Source organism: Pseudopipra pipra, chromosome 3, assembly GCF_036250125.1.
Source record: "Pseudopipra pipra isolate bDixPip1 chromosome 3, bDixPip1.hap1, whole genome shotgun sequence".
NCBI classification, from domain to species: domain Eukaryota; kingdom Metazoa; phylum Chordata; class Aves; order Passeriformes; family Pipridae; genus Pseudopipra; species Pseudopipra pipra.
In genome coordinates, this window is record NC_087551.1 from 44264897 (window position 1) to 44290928 (window position 26032).

At 44.7% G+C, this 26032-nt stretch overlaps 1 protein-coding gene across 1 annotated transcript in view; it reads left to right on the forward strand.

Annotated features, from left to right (window-relative positions):
* Nucleotides 1–813: 813 nt before the first annotated feature.
* The window catches only part of FRMD1 (FERM domain containing 1), a 40014-nt gene continuing 14795 nt past the window's right edge, over nucleotides 814–26032 (forward strand). Inside the window, exons 1-4 of the mRNA XM_064648913.1 lie at nucleotides 814–1030; nucleotides 11118–11282; nucleotides 16596–16686; nucleotides 25892–25971. Coding sequence (XP_064504983.1) covers nucleotides 11187–11282; nucleotides 16596–16686; nucleotides 25892–25971 — 267 coding nt within the window. The 5' untranslated portion in view covers nucleotides 814–1030; nucleotides 11118–11186. The remainder of the gene's footprint in view (nucleotides 1031–11117; nucleotides 11283–16595; nucleotides 16687–25891; nucleotides 25972–26032) is intronic.

The window sequence follows — 26032 nt, forward strand, 5'->3', positions numbered from 1 at the left end:
CCCGTGCTCACAGAGCAGCCTCACTGCTACAGTCCAGCTGGGAAGAGGCAAAGGTAAGTCGTTGTCCCTGTGAGCCACACCAGCAAGGCTGAGATTTTAGCCAGTCTCGTGTCCAACTTAAAATGCAAAATTAAAACTGGGAGCAAATACAAGTGATCTGGTGCCCTGCTTCCCCTCACTCTGTCAGGTGGCCACATCATTCCAGCAAGTCAGGCTTGCTCTTGTCGTCCCTCACGGGCAAATCTCAACTCTTTTCCTACAGAGTAGTGCAACACTGTGTGAAAGCCTTCCCACCTGCTCCCCTTACAGACCCCTGCCATCCCAGTTCCCATGCCGGCTGCACTCTCACATGCAACTGGATATGTGGGGAAATTGAGCTATGGCCTATTCGTGAGGAACAGGGAGCAACACTACAGAACTTGAGATGATGTCAGCCTTCTTTCAGAAAATTACTACATTAAAAAAAACAAATTATATCACAGAAGAGGGAGGGAAGCAAGGGAAGCGAGAGGGTTTATGCTATGTGTGCAGCACAAGCACCTCCTTCCCGAGCACGGTGACTCCCGTGCCCCTCAGGGCGCCTCGCTTTCCCAGATCTGATCCCAAGTCTTCGATTGTATCTTCTTACGCTTTGTGCCGTCTCCCCCTGCCAGCACCGCCCAGCCAACCTGCCCGCGGCAGAGCCATCCGGACCGAGTTCCAGCGACTTGCTGTGATCACTCTTAATTACAATTTCCTCTACGCAGACTTCATCGCTGTCAGTGCGGTGCACTGATTACCCGCCGAGAACATCCCCTCCAAACCTCGCGCCTGCCCCACCAGCATCTCCCCGTCACCAGCCCACACGCGGGCTAACCCCGTGGCTGCCCCTACACACAAACACACCGCCCGCCCCGCCCTCTCTTTTCCCCTCCCCGTGTCCCGCCCCGCCTGGGTCCGCCCCACCGCCGGTCCTCCTCCAGGGCTCCGGCGTGCGCTGGATGCTGCATCGGAGGGGACGGCGGAGCTTCGCGGCCGGGGCCACTCCACGGTAAGTGCACGGGCTCCGCCGTCGGGACAGCGGCGCAGGGGGGTCCTGGGGCGCCCGTGTCCCTCCGAGGTCCCTGCGGCAGCAGGGAGGCGGGCGCCGTCCCGGTGAGCTGCCGGGGGACAAAGGAGGCGGAGATGGGTCCCGGGTGCGGGGAGCGGTCCCGGTGGAGCCCGTGGGCGCTGTGCGGCTGCGGGCGGCGGGACCCGCGGAGCGCCTGGCTGCGCCCGCCGCCCGGGGCGAGGGGATGGTGCGGGCGAGGGCGCTCGGACGGATGTGCGCTGCCCGCCGAGCCGGGGGAGGCTCCGTGCTCCGCCGGGCGGCAGTCGGTCCTAACGCGCGGCAGCGGCTGCGAAAGTGTATTTACAACTTTGCGGCTGAAGGGCGGTGCGAGCTGCGTCCGGAGTGGTCTCCAGCTGTGTTACGTTATCAGGGGATTTTCCCGTCAGAGCCGCCGCCGTGGGTGTCCCTTTGCGATGGTGGCTGCGGCTCCCGAACGGAGGCAGCGGGAGCGGGCAGGCACAGACTGAGGACAGGAGGGGACGGGGCTCTGGAGGAGTTTGGAGTCGTGACAACTCATCAGTCCCTCTGTGTCGTGGACTGGGCGCCGCCGGTGGGTCTGGCCGGTGCTAGGTGGTGGAGTCATGCTTGAGCGGGACCGGCAGTACCACCGGCTGCGCGACGGGAGGCACCGGGGCCGGCTGCGGCCCCAGGGAGCTCCCGTGGGCCACGCGATGGCACGAGTGTGGGACGCGTCCCAGCTGGCGCTCGGATGGCTGCCACCTGCCTCGCAGGTGCGGGAGAGTGACAGGGCCACGGCCCCGCGGGTCCCCCCGTGCTGCAGCACCTGGGGCAGGTGAGCCGCGTGGGTCCAGCACTGGGCCGGCACCTCCGCGGGGGCAGCCTCGGGGGCGAGGGGCTGGAGGCATCTCGTGGGGCTGGTCTGAGTGGTCTGACAGCCGCCAGGGACTTTGGTCTGCCCGCTCTGGGCGGGACAGGGGAGGAGATGAGTGTCCCAGCAGGTGTGTGCGCGCAGAAGTGAGTGGGCGTCCGAAGTGAAAAAGTCTCCATACGTTTCTGTTTCTCTACTTCTTGGAATTTTTGGTAACGATTTACAGGGAAAGGCTCTGGGTTTCCTGTGCTGAGAAATCGTCATCATCTGTACCAAGAGATGTTTCTCCTGCTGTTCGGCAGTGACAGACTTTCAGGTTAACTCCCCTGTGGCATTTAAAATGCACATCTGTGGTTTTCCGCCACACCAGGAAACTAACGTGTTTTCTGAACCTTGTCCCTTCTTCAGAGTACTGCCATGATGCCCAGGCCCTGACAATAAATACTTCAAAAATGTTAAAAAAAAAAAACCAACAAAGCAGCAAACCACAACTGTTTGGACATTGGTGTCCCATTCATTTATTTAACTTATTTAATTTTTATTTTGTTCGTGGTAAACTTGGAATGACAACAGTGTCTGGGCCTCACTGTTGTTTGTTCCTTCTATTTAGTTGTTGTACATTCTTTATCAAAGCATTCTGTTTTCAGCACTGGTAATGTTGACAGTCTGTGTAGTAGTCAGTGATTTGGCTTCAGATGAGGAATGCCACATCAGAAGAAACTGGAATCTAAAGCGGGGGGGGGAAGAACAGGGGAAGTTTTCTTGCAGAGATCACCTTAAGGAAAAAAAAAGGGAATAAAACAAAAAAGAGTAAGACAAATATAAGCAAAGATAAGTCTAAACAATGCTATTGAAGAACATAAGTTGTAGTGATTCTTTTCAGTGATTTACCAAAAAATACTGTCTGTGCTCTTTGGAGAGGTTTTTTTTCCCTTAGAATTTTCATTATTGTTGTTTATATGAGCATGATAAACTGGGATAGACACCAGTGACACAAAACACCATTTATATTTACATGTGGTTTTCCATTCTAAGTGTTTTTTTTAATCGGAGAAGTTTTTATATATCAGGTAAGGGCCATGTCATTAGGGGTTTTGTGGGTGATTTTTTTGGTGGGGTTTTTGTTAGTTTTTTTGTTTGTTTTTGTTTTTTTTTTTTATAAAAAGCAAAGTTGATAGTACCTTCAGGCTACAGCACTCTGCTGTTCCCAACGCTGCAGGTAAAAAGCAGATGAATCCAGTGGTTAGCTCTGTATCAGATAGCTTTTGTAGTAAAGTCCTTGCCCTACTGTTCCTGCAACACAAGACAATGTAAATGACTTGCATGCTTACTGTGCTCCAGGGTTACACTTCTTTTCTTGCAGAAAGCCCTGTAATACTGCACTGCTCCTTGATTATCTTGTTGGTGTTTAGCAGTGATACCTTAATTCTTCGTGTGTGGCTGGTACCTGAGCATGGACAGACGGTAGGCTTGGCCCAAACAAAATCCTCTGACAAGGAGGACCTGCTCCCTGGAGAATTGCAGGAGGAGATAATTTGCTTCTTGTTAAACCATTTTTTATGCTTGCTTTTTCTTTTTTTTCCCCTCTATTTTCTCTTTTTCACAATTCTGTATCTCTTCAAAAATGCAGCACTCTCTGTAAAGCTGGTTTGCTTTTTTTTTGTTCTGTTTCTTTTTGGTCTGTGTCTTCCCATTTCCCCATTGCTTTGGTGAAGTTGATGTCTGGCAGTGCTGTGTGCAGTCTCTGAAATTGCATCTAATCGTAAAGACCCTGCTGTTAATTTTATCAAAGTATTGGCAGATTGGCATTTTCACACTTGTAATAGAGGCAAGCTGTGTTCCAGGTGGAGTTTTATCTATTCTTTTTGTCCAATTTATGTAAATCAGTATTCCTCTCTGCTCTGAATATGTTCAAGGCTAGCTGTGCACTTCAGGGGGAAAAAGAAGCAAACTGATGCAGAAGCTGCCTAGTTGGTCTGAATATTTAGGTGGTGATTCAAAAGCCATGAAATCACCAGTGGACTTTCTCCTTCCTCTGGGGAAGTAAGCCAATTTTTTTTTACTGGTTATTGCTGGTAGTAAAGCTATTCCTGCTCAGAAGAGTTTGTTATGTGATATATTGTGATAAAAAAAGCGTGTCTGTCTTTATTGGTCCTGTAACTTAAGGTATTACTTTTTTTTTTTAAATAAAGGCTTCATAGTCTGCTTACTTGTAGAACAAGATCTTGGTGAGAACAGAAAATGAAGGAAGAGTTTATTTATACTTTTTTAGACGGCTCTGCAAAATACTTCTGGAGTCTTGGAGATCCATTCCAAATCAGTCCAGCCTAGGTCAAGTATAAAAAAATACTATCACTGTGAAATAACTTGTGCAAAGACAGGCTTTTAGAAGATTATCTCTCAGCTGTTGTGCTTGGGGCAAGAGTATATTAGAACCCCTTGGGAGATACCCTGTTTATAGCCTTGGTAGACTAAAAAAAAAAAAAAGGAGTATGTTTCCAGTTGGAGAATTAACTGATAGGCTTTTGGGTCAGGAGACCTCATGCATTTGCGATTTGCATGATATAGAAAGGTGCTTCTCTTCTGAGTTGCCAGTAGAGAGACAGGTCTTGCTGCTGCTCTTGCTGCTCTTCCTAAGCTTCCCAACAGTTGCAATGGCTGTGAAGGAAACCTCACTTTCCCTTATTTTAAAGAACTTGGAGCAGCACTGTGTCTGTACTTTTGCTTTCCTGTTTCCCATAGATAGAAAAAATGAATGTTCTGTACTAAAGATTGCACTACATAGCAGAATTGCCAAGCACTGGAGTGCTAAACTGAAGTATCTTCTGTTTGTGTTCTTCGTACTGTACCTTACTGGCGTTGTCTTTACAGCACTCCTGGCTCTGCATATGTGTGCACTTAAATGAGATTTCCCTAAGGCTCCATCTCAAAAGAGACATGTCTGTGTGTCTGAGACGAGGCAAGCTTGCTGTTCCAGAATGGCTATTCAAGCAATTCACTTCCCTTAACCTTCTCAAGATCTCATGCCATGCTGTGTTGGTGATCCAGCTGAGAAAATGGAGCTTGGCACTTTTGAGCAGGCTTCCTCTGCAGCTGCTCCACGTGAGGTGTAATGGATACTGAGGCTGGCTCACACCCTATCCTGTATTTTTGCTATTTTTTCTTAAGCTTCTGCATTTCCCTGGGCCAGTCGATACCTCAAAGTGCTACTTACTCTTAAATTTCAATTACTATGCTTGATTTATGAAGTATGAGGAAGTCTTATAAGTGATTGGCATTCAATAGACAAGTCCATTAATAGGTTATGCAAAAGTAAAGAGATTCATGATGATGAGAAACTACATGTCAGTAGTCAGATGCAATAGGATACATACTACTACTTTTACCTGAATTGCATGCTCTAGCTGCAGACTTTAGTATTTGGGCATTCTTTGAAACATGTACATTGCTGAGTTCTGCATATGCTTCTGATAAAATAATATATTTTAAAAGGCTGCCTGTTTTTGTGTACAAAAATTCAAAGCCACTTTCCATCACTTGGAAGTGATGGGAAAACATAATCTCTGTGAGATCCTAATTTGTCCTTTTTTGCCTAGAGTCTTTAATACTTATTTGTCTATTTCTCTCAAAGGATTCCTGAATTCAGTTTTGGTTTCAGGAAAATATTAAGTTCAGGTGAGTCATGCTAGGCTGTCCTCAAAGGGAGCAAACTGCTGAGGAGCTTTTTTTCATCCCATGGGAGAACTGGATGGAAGCATGGCAGCCACCCACCGTGGTCCTTCCAGTGCTGCCCTGCCCTTGCACTTCCATGCTCTGCAGGAGCACCTCCTTTGGTGCTCTGTCCTCTGGTAAGCCTTTTTCCTTTCCTTGAGGACTAGTTAGTGTGCCCAAAAGCATGAGTCACTTTTACTTGGCTACCAGAGAATGCTACCATCCCTACGTAAGGAGAGTTGTCCCTGTCTTTGAGCTTAAGGACTAGGGCAGCCTACAGAGTAGCATAGCAGCATCATCCCAGGAATGGGTGTCCAGGGATTTTGGGAGATCCCTTCTTTCCAACGGCCACATTGTGGGGGATGCAGAGCAGAAGAGTTACGAGCTCAAGAGCATGTTTTGTGTTCTAGCACTCACGTGCGCTGCTTGATGTGAGGCACGAAAACTTCATAGCACAAAGGTGGGGAGTGTGAGCAGTCATGCCTAACTAAGAGCTGTGTCTAATCCTGCAAAGAAGACTAACGAGAAAGCATTTGCCTTGCTATTGTTAAAGCTCAATGTCGCCAGGGAGTGCTGCTTGTACAGGAAGAAAGAAAAAAATAGGTTGGTTGCTACCCAAGACCAATGCTCAGCGATTTCCCCATCTGTCCCACCTGCTTGGGTTCACAGCCCTGAAGTTTTTGAAGGCATCTTGCATTGCACCTCTTGAAAATCCTGAAGGAAAGGTGGGAGCCAGGCCCATATCCCATCCCTGCAAGAGGACCATGCTCAGACCTAACCTACTTGTGGTTAGCAGATGCAGAAGCCTTGCTGCAATTGTATCTCCCACATTAGGAGGCTGAAGCCAGTTGTCCCTGCTGCCAGTGTTGCATCTGTCCATAGGCAAGTGCATCAGTTCTGGGATCCAGTCCTTCTGAGCACTCAAGTGACTGGGAGGTGCCTTGTTCAGTGGCTTTGAATAGGGTCTTCCTACTAAGTAGCTATCAGTGTTTGAAGGCAGGTGTGTGTCCCAAGTAGTTTGTGGATACCAAATTTGGTACCTTACCTCCTTGTGGCATCTTTGCCCTTGGATGTGTTATGCTAGTCCTGGAACGATGCTGAGACAGACACATTTGAAAAGTCAGTGTGTTTCTGGGAATATGCTGCAGGATGTGACCTGGTTGTCTTGACTCTTGGTCACCTGTCACATCATCTGTAGCCGTGATGTAAAGCTGTTTAGCTTCAGTCTTGTTTTCTGCCCTGACAAGCAACTTTTTTCCCCCCTCCCTCCTGACTGATGCATCTTCCCAGAGAAACTTTCATCATTGCACAGTGTAGTCAAAAGAGGTGGGTGGGGTCTTAAAGTTGCTGGGAAAGGCTAATATATGCCATCATGACATCTTTTATTTACTCAGGCTCTTTATTACTCTGTTTTGCAGACAGTACTGGTGCCCTTCAGTGTGTGTCTGAGGGGACAAAATACCTGGAAGGTGAGGGGGCTTCTTGGTGTTAAATCTGTGTTTCATCATGAGTACAAAGTAGCCCACATGTGGGTTGCTGCCAAGGGCAGATTTGTTTCCAGGCAGTTGTCTGTCTGTCTTGCTGCAGGACTGCCTTGATTAAAGCTGCCTAAGCTGATTGTGAAACTGCAGCCTGGGAGTCTAGTTGTCTTAGAAGCCTAAGACATCTCTGGATAATGGCTGGAAAATGTTAAGAAGAATCTTAATGTTTCTGGACAGTTTTTGATGGGGTGCTGTAGGGTCCCTGTGGTAAGGTTTCATCAGGAAGATGCTCAGTGCTCATTCTCTATCCGGTCTAGGAAAAGCAGGTATTTTACTGTAATAAACCTTACAAAGCATGTTTCAAGGTGTTTGTGAGAGAAGCATGGAGTTATCTGTTGTTTTTTCTTGTTTTGCTATTCTGACCTGGTAGGTGATGACTCGTTCATCTGTTCCCTTTATCCCCTTGAGATGTGGCTGTGGCAGTACCTAAAGGCTGAAATCAGAATTAGCACCCAATTCGCTGTGGTCCCATGAAATCATGTGTAAAATACAGTGACGTTCATAAGGTTACATGAACCCACATGCTGTCTGGATGAGACCTTCCAGAGAGGTCGGCTGTGGTGTGGCCCCAAATTCAGTGATGGCAGGTTATCCTTGTGTCATTGTGTATATAGGGGGTATGAAGTGGTTTTGTGAGCCATCTTGCTGATATCCAAAGCAAACAGGTTCCTTTCTCCTTGTTCTCCTCCTCTTCTTCCTCCTGTGGAGGACTTTGCTGCTCTTATCTGTCTTGCTGGAGGAAACCTCATCCAGTCTTGCTTTGACCCGGTGAATGCTGAGGTTCTGGCCCTGTGCGGGGGGACAACTTGAGGGTCTGTGGAGAGAAGAGAGGAAGATTTAATTGAGTTTTTATGGCTGTGTTTCAACTGCTTAGCGAGAGAAGGCTTGAAATTAATGACAGGCATGTTTTCCAAAGCTCCGCTGCATGTGTGTTTAGGTAAAATAAACACTGCTAAATAAGCTGTGCCACCACTTTGGGCATTAATAAGCCCCCTGTCTGATACCAGAAGAATACAAATAAATACTGCTTTTGACTGTTGTAATTGATAGACTTGCTGGGCCTTTGAGCAAGCAATTACCTCTCGAAATGCACTTCTGCAGGAGCTAAAACATGAAGTGATGCTAGTTTGGAAAAAAAACCCCAACACAACAAAACCAAACCACCTGTGGGGTGTCCCAGAGGCCGATGATTGACTTCAGCTTTTATTAATTCATCTGCAGTGCATTTGCTGGAGCTTTTAGGGTTTAATTGAGGTTAAGAGGTTGGAATCAGTGGTAAACAAAAGAATGGCATATGGGCAGTCTGAAATTGTGTATGTTTAAGTAAGAGCATTCCTTCTGGCCAGTTGTTTTCATTGGGCAGTTTCTCTTGACTCACAACTCTTTTTTTTTTTTTAAAGGTGTAAACACACAATAATAGCAGGTTAATGATTCATTATGTTTTATCACATCCTAACATACCTCTAGGAAGAGAAGGTTGAGCTGAGCTTGTGTTTGACCTCCCCCTTCAGATTAAGGACATTTCTTTTTTAACCTCTTACCTGTTGTGGCAGGGTCCACAAGCTCATTTGTTTTAAAACAAAGGAAGAAAAACACGTTCTCTCCTGCTTTTCTCACTTCCCTGTTCCGAGGGTCCACAGCTGGCCTCTTAAAAATTGAAGTGGACAAAGCAGGTATGAGACCAGAGAACAAGTTTTCCAAAAGCTTTGTTTTATAGAGGCTATGGGGAAGTGGGATTCAGTTTCTTCAGTTGTCCCCAGGAAACTGTGTGCATATGTTTTCCATGGTCACTGTTTTGATCCTGTTTTCAGTTCTGGTATTAGCCCCATGAGTGTCTGGCCGTGATTTCCCCTTGGAAGTGGGAATGTGTACTGGCCAGTGCAGCAGTTTGACAATTAAGGTAAACCTCCTTATGTAGAAAAGCTTGAGTTCATTTTCCGAGGTCTTTATGCTGTTGATAAAGTTTATGGCATGTATGACATCAGCTGGCAATAATAATGGTGACTTGTTGCCCTCAAGTTATTCTGTAGACATCTGTACTTTATATACAACCATTAATAATGCGTAGTCCAGAGCCTAAGAGAGCATGCCAGTATAATTATATCAATAAGAGAACATAAATCAGAGTTTTTCTCTTAATATTTCATTTAATAACAGCTGTCACCTGTCCCGGAAAGTCAAATGTGTTTTTGTCACTTGCTTATAATTTAGAGCAATCTTTTTAAAACTCCTAGTTCTTGTTTAACTAAATACCAGTTTTGAAAAAAGTAATAATTATAGCCTTTAATAATCCCCTCTTCTGCAATTTTTTTGTGTACTTCTGTCTCATAAGGAATGCTCTACATAAATTGAATCAAAAATTGCTGTATTAAGAAGCATTATATATGCTGGCTCAGGGAAGGAGGTGCATGGAACAGCTTCTATACTTGTGAAAGGACACTTGTAGATCTTTCCTGTATTTGATTTAAAAAAAAAAAAAGAAGGATTGAGCATGAAGTTGAAGGGAGAGGCATAAAACCAAGTTCTGTTTTCTGTACTGTACTTTGTTTTCCTATGACAGTTTGCTTTTCCCACCTCCCACACAAGAATTTGTTTCTGCCGTGTTTTCCTTCTGAACCAGGACAAACATGATTTTAAATACAAAATGATTTTAAAACTTATGTGTAATGCATACATGCATGTACGTGTATTTGTATGTATGTTGTGTGTTAGCATATTACCTGCTTACTTGCTGCTTATGATCCCTCATCTTTGAATCCATTGTGGAGAGTGAAGGAAAAGCCCATGCCTCCCTTCACAGCCTGTCCCCTGAAGGTGGGCTGTGCTGTGGGTTGTGGGAGAGGGTAGCACTGCCAGTGCATTTGGCTGCCCTTTCTGGGGTCTGTGCCTGTCCCTGGATGCAGGGGGGATTTGTGGGCAGATGTCAGCCAGCAGCACCTCTGCTGTGGTGGTGATGAGTGTCCAGGTGTTGAACGGGAATCATGCTGGGGTGGCTTTGTTCAGGGTGGTTGGGGTTTGACTTGCATCAGATCTTGCACAGCAATGGAGTGGACTCCATGGTTGATATCTTGCTGGCTGAGGTCTCTGCTGCCGTTCTTACCTAACCCACTCTCAAGGAGCCTCTCCCTTTCCCAATGAATTTGTCAGGTGCCACAGGATTCTTCCTTGAGTGGAATGCTGGAGAGCATATGAGAGGAGAGGACTGTACATAAAATGTCACAAATTGCTTAGGAGACTGTGTCTAACCTAGCTGTAATGAGAAGATGATGTTGGCTATGTACTTAGGGCTGCTAACAGAACTTCCATCTCTTATTTCTGTTAATATCTTCATTTCAGCTCTAAGATACTCGTGCAGTCTGGGCTCAGCCCTCAAGAGGAGGTTGGTAGTGCTTATCTCACAAAAAGTGTTTGACAGTGACTCAGCCTTAGGAGTTTGTGTTCCACCTCCTCTTCTGAGTTGAGGTATAGAGGATTTGAGGCAGCAGTTTCCCAGGGACTGGGGATGGAGTGATGGGGAAGATCGATCAGATGAAGTCTTCTGCACTGATGCATGCCTGCTAGCCCATTGAAATCTCTGCTTTGGCTGAGAGTGAGGTACCTGGTCGAAGAACAGGATGCTCCCCCATGTCATGGGTGTTTTCAGGAAGCAGTCACCTGCCTTATCATTTTCATGCGTCTGGAAACCTTGAGTCTGGTTTGTTATTCCAGAGAGACCTCATTGCTTTATGGTACTCTCCTGGGACTTTCAAGCTATTTAAAGGTTGACGCTGCCTGGTCTGTGCTGTGATGCTGGTGGAAATGTTGGCTGGCCCTGGAAAATGGATGACTGTTGTTTTGTTTGTTTGTTTTTAAACAGCAAGAAGAAAAACATCCCATCACATGCATGCTGTGAGCTGCTTCCAGTGCCGACAGAAGCACGGCACTGATGCTCTCACCTTTTCAACAGGTGCATGGGATGAAGGGAGCCTGAGACCCGTCTGGAGAGGAGACCCTGGTCCCTGTGGAGTTGCCCACCATGAGCAGGGCACTGCTGACAGGCAGGATGCAGCCAGAGATCCGGAGTGTCTGCGTCTTCCTGCCCACCCGTGAGCAGCTCAGCCTAGCCGTTGGGGTGAGTGGCCAGGAGGGAGACTGGGAGGTCACTGCATTGTGGCCACAGTTCAGTTTTGTTAGCTCCCATTGTTCTCCCACAAGCTTGGTGCTGGTCTGCTGACCGAAAGGCTATTAGCCTGCTTAGGGTAATTGGTGCTCCATTTTCTAATTGGGCAGCTTCAGCTTATTTGCAGAACTCCTTAAAGTCACAACTGTGTTACAGGATGGGGGGTCCCCTCTGCTTTTTTTCTGTTGTTATTTACTTTTTATTATTTCTGAGTGTTTTTGCCACTCATAATACTCCAGCAGTTTTTGAAAAATTGAACCTGAAATGCCTTGATGACTTGGCAAGTGTGCCCAACACATGACTGTTTACTCTGGCATTTTAGCTATCACTGGTTTTGATAGCCCACAGATCCCTTCAAAGCCTCCAAGGCAGAGTAAACAGCCACTGAAGGTGGGCTTTTTTTGCCTCCTTTGAGTACTGTGCACACAAAAAACTAGAGGTAAGTTGCTTCACTTCTTTGATCTCTGCTTCGAATGTCTCAGAGTGTGCACAAGGTGAACAAGGTGAATCAGCTGGCAGCCCAGGGTGGCATAGTGTCTGCCACAGCACGGTGCCTCTTTGTGCACTGCCGGCTGCTCCTTGAACTTGTGAGAAACTCAGCTGACAAGAGGCACTTCACGTTCAGAGGACAAGGTAGCCTCAAAGATAAGTGCTCTCTTGTGAGCGTGTGCTTGCACTCGTGTGTGAGCTGGGGAGATTTTGCTTTGTTTTGGGTAGGTTTTCCCCCCCCCCCGGGATGAGGAGGGGGAGAAGACAGTTGAGGTAACTGTTATTTTAAGCACTTGATTGAAACAGCAGCTTTTGAAATTATGCGTGCCAATCTTCAAAATCCATGTCGGAATTTTCCTACCTTCTGTGTGTAAGTGTAGTGTCCTTAACTGAAACAGAGTTAAGGGCTGGATGGAATACAGCTTTAACAGCAAAATCTGGGACACTCTGCTTCTAGGTTACTGGTTCAAATCCAGCCCATCCACTGTCCCAGAAGGCTTCTGCAATCTGCTGGCTTTTGTGCAAGCCACAAAATGATGATTTAATTAAGTTCCTGGTGGCAGGTGCACAGACCTGGGTAATGGTCTGTTGCATCTGACCCTAAATCTCACCTTCTTACAGCTTTTATCAGGGAGGCTGAAGATGTGAGATAGTGGAGCTGTCTTGCTGTGGGGAAGCTGCAGACTGGCATGGAGGAGGGCAGTGTGCCAGCAGGGCTGATATTGTCACTGCTTCTCTCTGTACCTGTGCCCAGATTGAGCATGCAGCTGTTCCTTCACCACTGGCTTGTGCTCTGGTAAACCCCAAATACCTGCAGTTTATCATCAAATCAATTTAGAGTGAGAAAGGCCCTTAAGATCGAGTCTGACCATAAACATGGCACTGCCAAGTCCACCACTAAACCAGCTCCCTAAATGCTACATCTACATGTCTTTTTTAATACCCCCAGGTTATTTAATAAGCATAAGAAATGGTATGTTGCATTGAGTGCCTGCCCCTCCAAAGAGCTAGAGTGCCTTGAGCATCACCATTTTGTCCCACAGAGGCATCCCTGCCACAGCACTCCTTTGTATTCCTTTTTAAAGACATGCACCATCATGGTTTCTGCTGCCCTTTTCTTTTATGGCTGGGAAGTTGGGAAAGTGTGTACTTGGAGATGCCTGCATGTGAGAGGGAATAGCTGCCTGGGCCAAAACATGATACCTCAACACACAGTTGTGTCCTAATTGCATAGAGAGTGAAACATGACCTGTTACAGCTGGGCAAGTCACCAAAAACAGCTTTTCATTTGGCTTCTGACTTTACCACAATACCCCTTCAAAACAACAACAAAAATTAAGATTTCACAGCTGGAAAGATCTTTCTTTTTTAAAGAAACATCAAGGCAATTTTCTAGTGATGTTGGTAGAACCCAAATTTAATTAGCACAACCACAGATGATACTTTGCGCATTTATTAGAATAATAATGCCACTACTAAAGATTTCCAAAGCCTTTTAACCTCTTCAGAGTGGAATGCAAATACTAAACAAGCTTGCAGCTCAGTGAGGTAGGTAGGAATGGTTATCCTTCCAGCAGAATAAATTATAGATCCTTCCCCTGATAAGCGCAGTGTTTATGCAGGTAATTCCTCTCTCCCCTCTGCCATATAAATTCCACCCTTCCAGATAAGAGTTTACCTATGTGTTTTATGTGGTCACATACAGACTGAAGCCTGCTCTTTAAAATGAATTTGTCTTATGCCCTTCACAGATAGTGTTGTTGAAGAGAGAAGAGCAGGAGCCATTTTAAATTCTCTTCCTTCTAAATCAAGTATCTCTTAATTAACTTTGGCATCCACCTTTCTGAAAGCACATTGAATTTGAGGGGATAGTGAGGAGGAAAACTGTCTTCCTGGGGCCAACTGTGAACATGAGGAGAGGCAGAGCAGTGCCTCTAGTGGGCACCCACTAGTGAGTGCTGCAGCTGACCGGCTGCCCTGAGGATGACAAGGCAAAGTGAGAGATTTCTGCTTAGGAGAATGGACATCAGAGCACAGAGCAAAGCAGTCTGCCTTGTTCCAGGCAGCCCCAGTGGGGAGATGGCATGTGAACACCAGGGAGCTTGAGCAGGCTGTGAGTGAGAATGGTGCAACCAAAAGTCATATCGGTTGTACCAGAGATCTTGTACTGGTATCCAATTCATTCAGTTTTGTTTGTCTTGACAGCATTGTGGCTTATCAACACTTTTGAACCTGTTGGTCAATATCAACTAGTTTTTATGATCAATATCGAGTAGATTTCTTAAAATTTTTTGGGATGGTAGCAGCTGAAGGAAGGAGAGATGTATGCTAGCAAAGGTTCAGCTGCCAGTGAGGGGAGCAGGGCAGGCAACCACTCCACTTGTGTTTGGGTAGTTCAGGAGCAGGCACAGCAGATGCTGTACCTTGCCTAGCTGACAGAGTAAGGGTGGGAGCATGAACAAATTTTTGGAGGGGAGGAAGTCTGGTGAGGTTCTGTATGTTGGTAAATGGCAAGCATAGCTCTGAAGTCTTTCAGTGGTTCTGTGAGCAGAAGAACTGATGTTTCAAAGCATATGGACCAAGAAGAATAGAGATAGATAACTAATGCATATGAATGTACACAGAATGACCTTGGAGTAGCAGTTGCCTTCTGTAAACTTGCACTTGACTTCACTTTGGACTAAATTTTATGTGAAAAGAAGCCCTGAGTTTGACATGGGGCAATGCTGAGTATCAGTGGAAGGAATGATTCATGGCATTTCTGGGAGGGAGGCTGGCACAGGAATCTCATGCAAATGAGGAAAGTCCAAAGAGAAGCGTCCAAATGAAAAATGCAAAGGGAAATATTAGTTGCTTTGAGCAGAAGGAAAAACAGGAGGAGGGAACAATTTCAAATATAATTGGTATTGCATAGCCTTGAAGGCTGGGAGTAAAACTTAGTACAGAAAGCAAGTGCTAAGAGGAGAACGGACAAGGTGGTAGTCACATACCTGCTGTTCAAGAAATCTGCTTAAATCACTGTTTAGAGCTGAATGTCACAAAACATTGAAGTGCTTATTCCCTAGAACTAAGTATCATAAAGCAGGTTTTTCTTTCCTTAGGTGTGAAAGCATGCCATTTAGAAAATTCATCTCATAATATAGCATTTAGAGAGACAGTCCTGTGCTGCCAGTGACTCTTGTATGCCCATTAACTATTCTGGCTAGAGGTAGGTCTTTCTTAGCAAGTCCTTCCCAGGTAGAACAACATGCTCAGAGCTTGTTTTCTTGGGAAAGGAGACTGATCTGTGCCTAACTTTCCCTTCCAAATGTGTGTACTTGGTGGCTGAGCAAATACTGCATTTAGGAGTGAGACTGTAACGGTGCAGTCTCATGTGGAGAGTTGTGATAAGACCCAGATGTGGGTTTGGGTCTTACTGGAAGTGTGCCCTACCTCCTCCCTTCACAAAGCACACATGTGTTTGCACTGGTGTAGTGCAGGCTTCAAAGCTCCTGATGAAACAGTAGTGAGTGTCTGGCTAGTGATGCCTTGTCAAGTAGAAGAAAATGAGTACTTAAATGACCTCCTGTTTCCCATTGTCCTTGTCTAGTGACATGGTACATCCTGGGGCAGGGAGGGGAGTGCAAGCTGGTTTCTGAGGAGTGTGGCACACCTACCCTAAAAGAGTTTGAAGAATTAGGATGGTGTTTGGTTTGTAGGAGAGTTAAGCAGTCAACTTCTGCCCTGTCATCTTTGTTTCTCTGAAGGTAGCCCTGCACTATACCCCTCAGGATGGCTGCTCCTGCTGCTGCTGATCAGCATGATCGAGCAGTGGGTAATGAAATTGAGGGCCCGGCCCATTTTGCAGCTGGCTGCACCATGGCCTTAGCTGAGGTTGTCTGTCAGTGTTGTTCCGCTCTCCCCATCTGCTTTTGCTCAGATCTTCTTCCCCTAGGCCTCTGTGGGTTGGGGGGTTTCTGTTTGTGCCTCTGGTTTGTCAGTGCTTCTGGGTTGGTGCAGTGGGGCAGGCAGAAATGAGGCTATAGATGAGGGGATGTTTAGTGGGGGAACCTTCCAGTCATAGTACATATCCAGGTCTGCACATGCAGTTAGCCAGAATCTCACTCTTTCTGGAGGAGCCTGTGCTCCAAGCAGCCCAGCTAGCAGATTTACTCAGGAGCCATGCTGCAGTGCCATGGTGCTCCCATGGCCTGTGCCATGGTTACAAGTACTGCCCAGTCTCTGGTCCCCTGCAGGAGCATGTGCTGGCAGCTCTGTTTTCCCAGGGCTTCCTCAGTGCATGCACAGCATTATGGGAGGCAGGGGTATTGGAAAGTCTCAATGTGCATGGAAATGGGCAAGAGCTTAAAGGCTGTTTGTGACAGCAGCAGAAGATGAAGATGTTAATGACTGTGTAACCAGAAGTCAGCAGGAGACAGAACAAGCTCTTCTGTGTGGGTTACAGAGCAACCTCATCTCTAACCTACGAGCTATTTCATTTCAAACCACAGTATTGTGTTTCTTTGTGTACTTTTGTTTCTAGATCTGAATGAAAATTTTCAATTTTTTTTCTCTTAACCTTTCAAAACAAAATCTGCAAGAGAGCAGTATTTTCATTTCTGTATTTATTACTGATTATTATTCTGTAATAATACTGAAAACAAAGCATGTTCTGTGGGGTGGTTGTATTTGGTTTTTTTACTAGGGTACCCAAAAATGTATTGGCCAACGTAAAGAAGAGTTGCTCTATCCAGGTGCATGAGCCATCTGTGATGTTGGATTTGTTGTGTCTTTCAGGTCAAAGCCACTGGACAGGAGCTCTTTCAGCAAGTTTGTGATTTAGTGAAGATTAAAGAGCCTCACTTCTTTGGCCTCAGCATTGTTAAAAGTAAGCAAACTCAGTGCACGAGCAAGTGACTTGGCAAACATCCACAGACTCACTTGTGTATTTACAGTGTGTGCATATATACACAGCGGCCATGCCTGCAGGGGGAATTTGATTGTAATAAGGTCACAAAGTATGTAGATTATGCACAAGCTTCCCAGAGCTCTTTTGATCTTTGGTATGTGGGCAGACAAATTGGGAGAAGGGGGGGCTTTTGTTCTCCACCTTTGTTCTTAGGTTCCACCTCTTTAGGGGCTTTCTCTCCTGTAACAGGAATTGCTAATCAACATATTTTTCACTATATATAATGCTGTAAGTATTGAACAAGAGGTGAATTTTAAAAAGGACTTTGAGACTGAAAGTGTTACTTATCTTCTGAAGCCACACGTGAAGAATGTAGCACTGGGGAGGAAACTCAAATTATTTTAGGGGACTGAATGCACATGTGGGACACCTTGGGTTTTGAAATACCACATGGGAAATACAAAACTTCTCAGTCTGTAGGTTAAAGGCGAGTCTGCTTGGTCCTGCAGCTTAGTATTGCCCAGGAAATTGTGTTAAGATGATGCCTTAAAGAAGCAAACTGATATGAGAGATTACATTTCTAGGATGCTGTGAGCATTGGCACCCCTCCAACTCTTAGTAATTAGAAATGGATCTGTTGTCCTGCTTAGCCTGCCTCCCCACATTTTCAAAAGCACTGAAAGACTTTTCTCTCCTCCAGAAATTTTCTCAAGTATGTTATTTACTACTGTAATTCTAGATATTTCATTGAAATGAGAGTAGTCTTTTATGAGTCCTTCTAAATAAGGTTTCTTTTGCCCCCTTACAAATATGTGGGATAAAATAGGGGCTTTTTAAGTTTAATTGTCTCATTTCCTTTTTGCTCTCGTTCTCTTAAGAATTTTTGCTTTTTTTGAATATAGCAGTCAAACTGAGACCAACATAAGCTTTTTATCTCCATAAGGTTTGTAGAGTCTCCGAGAGATTCCATCAAAATAACTAAACCAGTAGCTAACAAATATACCTGTGTTTTTAAACCAATTCATTTTTTTTTAATGTGAGAAACGCTTGAATGCTTTTAACTTTTTTCACAAACAACTGTGTCTCTGAGTCCTCCCCTTTGCCTCATTTTTTTAACACCAGTTTTTGCCTATTCCACTTGGAGGACATCTTAGCTGAAATTGGAACTCCTGTCCTCCCCGGTATGACAGGGCAATTTCATTCCTATTTTCTTTGAATTAGGTACTCTTCTCCGGTTCTTCCTGTATTTCTTTCACTTTTTCCCTCCCTTCACATGTTTTTTGCTTCATATTTTCTGTACCCTGCTTTTTCCTTCCCTCTCAACTGTCGTGTGGTCCAGTTTCCTTCACCCTTCAAACAGGGGCTCTGACCCCAAAATACCCTATTATGGCAGATCTCTTTCAGTCTGTTGGAAATGCTGTGTAACCACCCCATCCCAAAAAGCATAATAAAGCTGTGTTGACTAGACCTTAAAGTATACTGTCCACAGCTTTAAATGGAAACTATCTTCTCACTACACGGAAGTAAAGGAAAAGAGTTGCAGGAGTCCATGAGGCTGAATTGACCTTTCTTTTTGGTTTTGTTTTCCTCGCTGTTCCTCATTCCTGCTTGCTGTAGCTCAGTTTGTAAAGCTGCTTAATTGAAGGCTTCTCATGCTCACCCTGGATGCTCCTGACAGCCATCTCCCTCTGCCACCCAGGCAGGTGCCAGAATTTTGGATAAGAAGATTTTGTTTTTATTTGTGCCCCTGTTTAAGAAACTGTTGGGGCCAGATGACAGAAGAGTGTCAGCAGTGAGTTTCTCAGCCTGAATGGGCATAGCCATCAGGAAGGCTGCAGCAAGCTCTTGAGAGAGGGAGCAAACCTGCTCAGTTTATTGCTTTCTCTGGTCCACAACTTTAGTCTGTCAAAGTCCAATAAGCTGTTGCCTGGAGTCTGGTGGGGGGTGGAGTTTAAGGTTTCCTTTATTTTGTTTTTAAAATAGCTCCAGGTTTATTACTGTAGAGCTGTAGCAGAGGAAATACTTTTTCTGTTCCACAACTTGATTTCCTCCCCCCATCTTGTTTTGGCCAACAGACTGGCGATTATCTCCCTTGCTGCCCATGGTGGCTGAGGTCTTGTTTCTATAGCAAAGGTAGCACTCTGAATCTGACATTTGGAAGTAGCCTTTAGGGCATTACCTGCTTTTCAGGGATTTTTGGCTTCATAACAAGCTATCACCTCAAGAAAGGGAAGCGCTCAGGTCAGGTTGTGGGGAGGCCTTGTGTAAGTTTTGCATTGCCCAGGGTTGTCTTGAGGTTACTTAAGTCAACTGCCTCGGGTGGGGAGCAAGTCAGTGTACATCCCACAGAGGCTATGAAGGGGAAGCATGGGGCTGGTCTGTGAGGAAAGGCTGGGTTAGATGTCCAGAAAATGGAGAGGAATCATCCACATTTGAGAACAAAGTATTCCTCTTCTGTATCATGCTTTTGCCTCTATGCTGCAGCTCTAAGACACCATTTTTTAAAAAAACAGCTGCTCTGTTTTAATAATTATATATTTCCTGCTTTCTTAATGTGTATTTATTTTTGAGAGTCTGATGCTGCCACATGCAAAACTAGGTATTCTAATCCACCTGCATCCATTACTTTCCTGCTAATTTATCAACAAAACCCTGACTGTCAGCAGTAGCAAGAGAATGAAAATTAAAGGATTTCTACAGCACTGTAGCCAATCACACTGCATGGATTATCTGGATTAGGAGCCCATTTGACCTGCAGACGTACAGATACACTAATGCTCACTTGGTCTCATAGTAAGTATGTGTGTGAGGGGTTGGGGTCCTTAATCATGAACAGAAGTTTAACCCATAAGTGTGGCAAAAATGAAAACAGCACCACAAAGCACCAGGCAAACTGCAAACCATGAATACTGTAAGATCTGAGTTCTAGGTCATGGAGCATGTTTTCCAGCATTCATTTCCTAAATTTGTTGCCTTCTCTTCTGACTGTTGCAGATGCTGAGGGAAGGCTCAGGATTAAAGGACGCAGTATTGGTGGCAGGACAGAATTTTTAGCCTCTTCTGCTCTTAAACTTTTATTCTCAAGAGAAAAACCACTTCAACCAAATATATTTGGTGGGAAAAAAACTTCTGTCTATAAGAAGCTGATCACTTTGAATATAAAGTTCAGGAGTGTACATTAATAAGAGGCCACACCAGCACAAACCCTGGGACGTGTTGCTCTTCTAGTTTCGTCACGGATTGTCAGGCAGGCTATACCTTGTGTGCTGCTGCTGCTGCTAAAGTGCATTTTTTCCTTGTAGTTTACTCAGTAAAAGACCCTGCCACCCTGCCAGGCTCAGTCTGGCTCCATAGGCATCAGCAACTGGGTCTTATGTGGCAAATCCTCCTGAGGGATCAACCTTATCTAGTACCCTGTGGGAAGTTTCTCTCTTGTTATCAGAAAGTGTGTGCAGCGACACATTCAGTCTTCTAAAACAAAACAGATTGTCAGCAGACAGAGAACAGAGAGGCCTCCTTTGTAGTTATAACACAGATCCCTCGATCCTGAGTCTTGGGTTTTCCTTTCTAGGAACAAACCTTGCTTGACCCAAGCAGATGGAAACCTTCGACTGGGAAGGAGCAAGACTGCAGTTCCTATACCCTGCTGCTGTCTCTCCATGCCCTCTTATCAATTTGTCATGCTGGCTTTCTATCAAAAACAAATCCCTTTGCTTCAGCTCCCCTGCCTCGAGGATCATCCTTTGGTTATTACAGCTATGGCTGTTCACCTTGCTAGGCCCATGCTTCCCAGCACACACTTAGCAAGGAGCTCAGTGATTAACTCTGCCAAGACCACTCTATCTCCAGTTAATTCTTCTGCATCTGTATATCCTCGAGAACTGAAGTTCATGGACAGAATATGCCACCATATTATCTTTATATTATGTGGATGTCTCTTACAACAAAGGGTCTCTTAAGAGACAGATGACAAAAGAAATTCTCCAAAATAGCTTCTGATGATTTCTACACCCCAGTCCTTCCCCACTCTCCCTGCTTCTGCCTGTCCTCTTAAATCTGCTTGGATAGTTGCATCTCCTTTATGAATTTTGTCTGTATTCTAACCTAAGGTACAACTCTATTACAGTGACTTTGATACCTCGAATGAGTTAAATGCAAGATAAGAAAAACATGTACAGAAATGTACCACCTAGAGGGAATTGTGGGATTTCAGCTGTTCAGAGAGTCTATAGTACTTCTTTAAAGTACTTATGCAGTCTCTTTCTATGAAGACATATTTTTGCCTGTACCTGCTGTAAATTGTTTCTCCTTCAGCATCAGTACAGCATCCAGCCAAGGGCTCTCCTGCCTGAGAACTGCAAGGAGTTTGTTTGCTCCTGGATGAGCAGTGCTAGAAATGGTTCGGCAGCTCTTCTTGTGCAGAAGAATCACTCATGACACCGCCAAAGTTTGAAAATCTGTGCCTGGGCTTGCCTTGTTACTAACTGTAAGATGCCAACATAAAATTCCTGCGGTGCCTTTTCATTACCAGGAATGACTGAGCCTTTATCTCAGTCTATGTTCAGACCTCAGCAGTTCCTAGCAGCCGCAGGACCTCAGGCTTCTTGATATTGTCTCCTTTCATAATAACCTCCATGTGCCTTGTGTCCATCCCAGGTAAAGAGACCTCAACCAGGACCTCTCTTGCTTTACTCCTAGTCTCTGTTGAGATTTTTCACTTGTTTTACTTGTATTTCCAACTAAAGCTAAAACCACAAGGTTATCCTGAGCCAAGTTCTTTTAGACCCCTTTGTAAACTAATCAACCAGGTACTGGAGAGTAGACAATGTTTCTTTCTGTTGGCTTGAAAGGTAACACCAGGAGCATCGAGAAGTTGTGTAGAGGTGATGGGAGCGGATGCCATTTGGATAGTGATGTTCCGAGACCACTAGCACTCACTCGGAAGCCTGGGGAGCTGTACATGCAAAAGGAGTGTGTAGCCAGCTCTTCAATTAAAAAAAAAAATCCATGCTAATATTCAGGGAAGCTAAACAGGTTATGTGAGCTCTACAGTATGTGTTGTGAGGTTTTTTTTTTGAGGTGGAGGGGGAGTGTTTAAGCTTTAGCTCTCCCCTAACCCCAGCATCCTTCTGTCCTGCTTCTGCTCTTTCATGTTGCGCCTCAAGGGACATAAAGGTGTTACTATGAGGCTTTTTGCAGCGTCTGGGAGAACTTAAGGATAATTTTTTCCCTTCTCTTTAAGGCAGAAAATGTATGCTATGTGGAAGTTTGGCTTTGCACTAAATTATATTTTATTTGAATCCTATTCTTTGGGAGTGTTTGGCTCTATTACTAAAATATAACCAAGTTAGTTAATGGGATGTTCCTGGCTGCCTAAGCTTTTCTCTTGGTAGAACACCTCTGTGGAATTTCTCAGTGCTTCTAGCCAAAATGGGCACAGGAGAACAGGTTTTTTGTTATTCACCATTACTTAGCTTTTATGCAGAGAACTTACCTTTCATAAAAAATGAGATGAGGAGGAACTGGTTAATGCAAAATAATGGCTTTTAGAGTAACAATGACTCAACTGATTTGACCCTGTATTACAGCCATCATTTTTTATTCCCATTTTTCCTGCAGTGTAAATAATGCCTATTGTAAATGTACATCACTCACTGGAACTGTGTCACTTTTTTTATTGACTGGAGACCTGGCCCATTATTTTTTTGCAACAACGCGCGTCCTACATTTTCTCAAGTATGTAAATGTGCTAAGCTAATTTTGCAGAGTAGGAGTGGTGAATGTTTGCATTTCTGGTAACTCCTTAATTTGAAATGTGATTTTTACAGCATAAACTTTCAATTTCATTTGACAGCTCTTAAAAGCTGAAATTGGGAGAAATGTGTAAATTGCATTACTGCTAACTAGCTGGCTGTCCAGAGACATTTCTTGGGGTTGCAGTGCAGTGCACTGGTGTGTTGTGCCAGGTCTGGTATCTGTACACACATACATGAGGGAACCTTGTAAGAGAAGCTGAGGTATTTCATAAGGTCACTGACAGCGCTGAGATGAAATTCAGAAACTCGGTGTCTGCAGATGGATGAGTGTGTATTCGCATGTGTGCATGCTTCTAAGTACCTTTCATGTGTGCATGGTTCTTAGAACCTTTCAGTTGTCCTTCAGCTGAGGCCAGTGAAGCAATGGCAGTTTGCGCCTGCTGAGTATCCAGCCCTGTTTGGATCGACAGATCAAACGTATTCTTCCCTGGAAAGATGGCCATCTGTGCATTTCTATACTGTCCTTTACAGCACTGCTCAGAAGTGCTGCAGTTTGGTGCCCTCATATCTGTTAGAGATGCTTGTTTTCAAACCAGACACAGTTTTGGCATCTGTCAAAAGATCTCTTAAGTTTCATCACTAATCCAGTTAAAGAAAAAAAAAAAACTAAAACAATCACAAACCAGTAGGGCTGCAGAGGGGAATACCTCTTTGTTTTTGTAGATGGAGGCTTACACTGCAGGTTGACATTCCAGCAATATTAACTTCATTAAGACAGGAATGCAGTGCTGCATTCTTGGACGGGAGGGAGGATGCTGGACTGGGCTGGGGAGGAGTGGGACCCCCAGGGAGAGCTGATACATTGGGGTGTCCTCCTGCAGCCTGGCTTATTCTTGGGGTCTGTGGACACCTCTCAGTAAGCCTAATAATAACCTGGAGTCCTCAGGCTTGGCATCTGGGCCCTCACAGAGTGATCTCTCTAACCTGTGTTATGTGACAGATAAATAGGGGCTGTGGGATGTGGGTAACTTTGACAACAAATTACTTTATTACAGTGTAACTGCTCTGTCATACTTTTCCTTTCTGACCTAGTATTCAGCTGTGATGGGATGGTTCAGGGTATGCCACTGCTCTTGCTATCACTATCTTTCCCTTCGGGCTGAGGAGTAATTCACCTGTTTCTCTAAACACCTCTGTGCATGGGATCATTCCTGAGTGAGAAAGGAAAACTGACCCCTCAACTTGGTACAGCTGTGCAGGTTCTCTACCCTCTTTACGAATGGCAGCTAAACACCACGGTGCTGGCAGAGCCGATACAGGCTTTACCTAGCAGTGCTGTGCCATCAGGAGCAGCCTGTTGTGGGAGACTGTAGTGAAGCAAGTGCCCTGCCCTGGGACTGCCAAAGCCCAGGGAGGGATGGGGTGCCATGCTTATGTTATCCCACTCCTGCCACTTGCTGTGCAATTGTTTCCTAAACGAGTTTTACTTACTTTTTAATAAAAGCTTTACAGAGAGATGCTTACCAACTTGGCAGCTGACAAGGGATAGAGGCAAGTCTAACGGATGAACAAACTCTTCTCTTTCACTGACTAGGACTTTTACCAGCCTCTTCAAGGCAGCATTATCTGATCTTAATGGACTTAGAGAAGTAAGGGCTGGGGCCGGCATAGCCCCCCTGCCACCCTATCTTACAGGCATAAGTGAAGAGGCAGGTACAAGATGCAACGTCTGTGATGATAAAATTTCTTCCTCTCCTTGTCCAAATAGCCAAACAACTTTTATATCATCTTGTATGCTACAGCACTTAAATTCCCACCACCAGCACTTTCAGAAATTCTATACAGTTTCAGTAGTGCTGTTAAATACTAAGCTGTTTCTGTAACAGAAATGTAATTGTGTTAAAATTACAGCTTCAATCAGTACAATGCAGGAAAGAGGATAAAAATGGAAACAGGACTTTTGGGGATTGTCTTCTTCATATCCAGTGTTACTGTATTTTACACAAGGTTTCCTATTAGGGTGGGATGTGGACCAGTTTGGGATAGCACCGGGTGTGGTTTCTTTCCCTTGAGGTGGGAGTTGAAGGAGTTGGCAATAGGGGGTTGTTTTGCTTGCTTGTTTTTTGAAAGCTAGTAAAGAACATATTTGCTAAATCTGCTCCTGTAAGCTTTGGGAGGATGGCTGCTTGGTAGCTTAGAGCCCCCTTCAACACCTGCTATGACGCTGGCTGCTGCCAGTCCTGCATCTACCATACAGGCACGAGTGCAGGCTCTCATTTGGTTGTAAATCTCCATTAGAAAATTTTCAAAATTTTTACCTCTATTCTCATCTTTTTTTTTTCTTTTTTTCTTTTTCTTCCCTTTTTTTGTTTGACATCAGAAAGCAAAAGCCAAAGTTTGGAAGTCCAGGCTGGTCTTCAGGGGCAGATTGTTTTGTGAAGGGCTCTTCTTTCTTTCTTTTTTTTTCCCCTGCACCTTTCATGTCTAAGAAACAAGCTCTTCATCTTGGCACTTATGTTACCTGTCAAAATGCTGTCCTGGGCAAGATCAAAGAGTAGAGGGACTTGTCAGGTGAATGTGCTCAGCTGGCATTGCTGCTGAAGCTTAAAACACCCATCAGGTCTTTTTTTTTTTTTTTTTAAGAACTTGAAGACCCGGGACAAAATTGTTCGCTGGCTGAGTTGTTTATATTTGATAATTGGGAAACAGTGTTACAAAATATCAGCTTTGAAAGCAGCATAAAGCTTTTTCAAGATGATGTGCCATTCTTGTTCACCCTCACTATGGTGGAGAGCAAGCCCTGGTCCTTTGGTCTTTTGAGAGAGGCCAGGTTTCTCTTCCTTTTCTTCATCTTTTTTTCCATATGAAAGAAGTTGGGTGTGAGCAGGAGAAACAAGACCTTCTGAGGAGGGCATTTCCCTTTGTTCTTCCTATTTCTCACTCTCTCAGAGGATCCAATTCACACGTAGATGATGAAACCTGTCAAATCCCACTCTGTTCGATTACTTATGCCATGTTGGAGCATGGTGCTACATGATGGCAGAATAGGAAGCTTGGGTAGGATTTGCTTGTTTAATAATAAAAAACTGAATCTGCTAAACTGACAGCACAAGTAGCTTACTAAGATGATGTTTCCCTTTTGTAAATGGTTTCTGGATTATAAAGTAGGAATTTTATATTTCTGGCCAAGGTGTTTGGGAAACTTTAGCTCAGCATCTCTTGAATCAAGGCATGACTGACCTTCCTTCCATACTGTCTGGAGTAGTGTATGTACTTAAGAATACTCTCTTTTTCCTGCCCTGTCTAGTCCCTGGTCGGCTATGTTTTAAAATGTATTGTTTGGACATAACTTGTAGAGTCATCTAAATATTTAATGAATAAAAATCTCTGATTATTTAACATGAAATCCCTTTCCTACTATCTTTCAGATAATGAATATGTTTTTATAGACCTGGAGCAGAAGCTTAGCAAATACTTTTCAAAGGAGTGGAAGAAAGAGACCACCAAAGTAAGAAGGGTGTTTTATTTTGGAGGCTGCTGCTTTTTTATTGAACTAAACAGTGAGATGA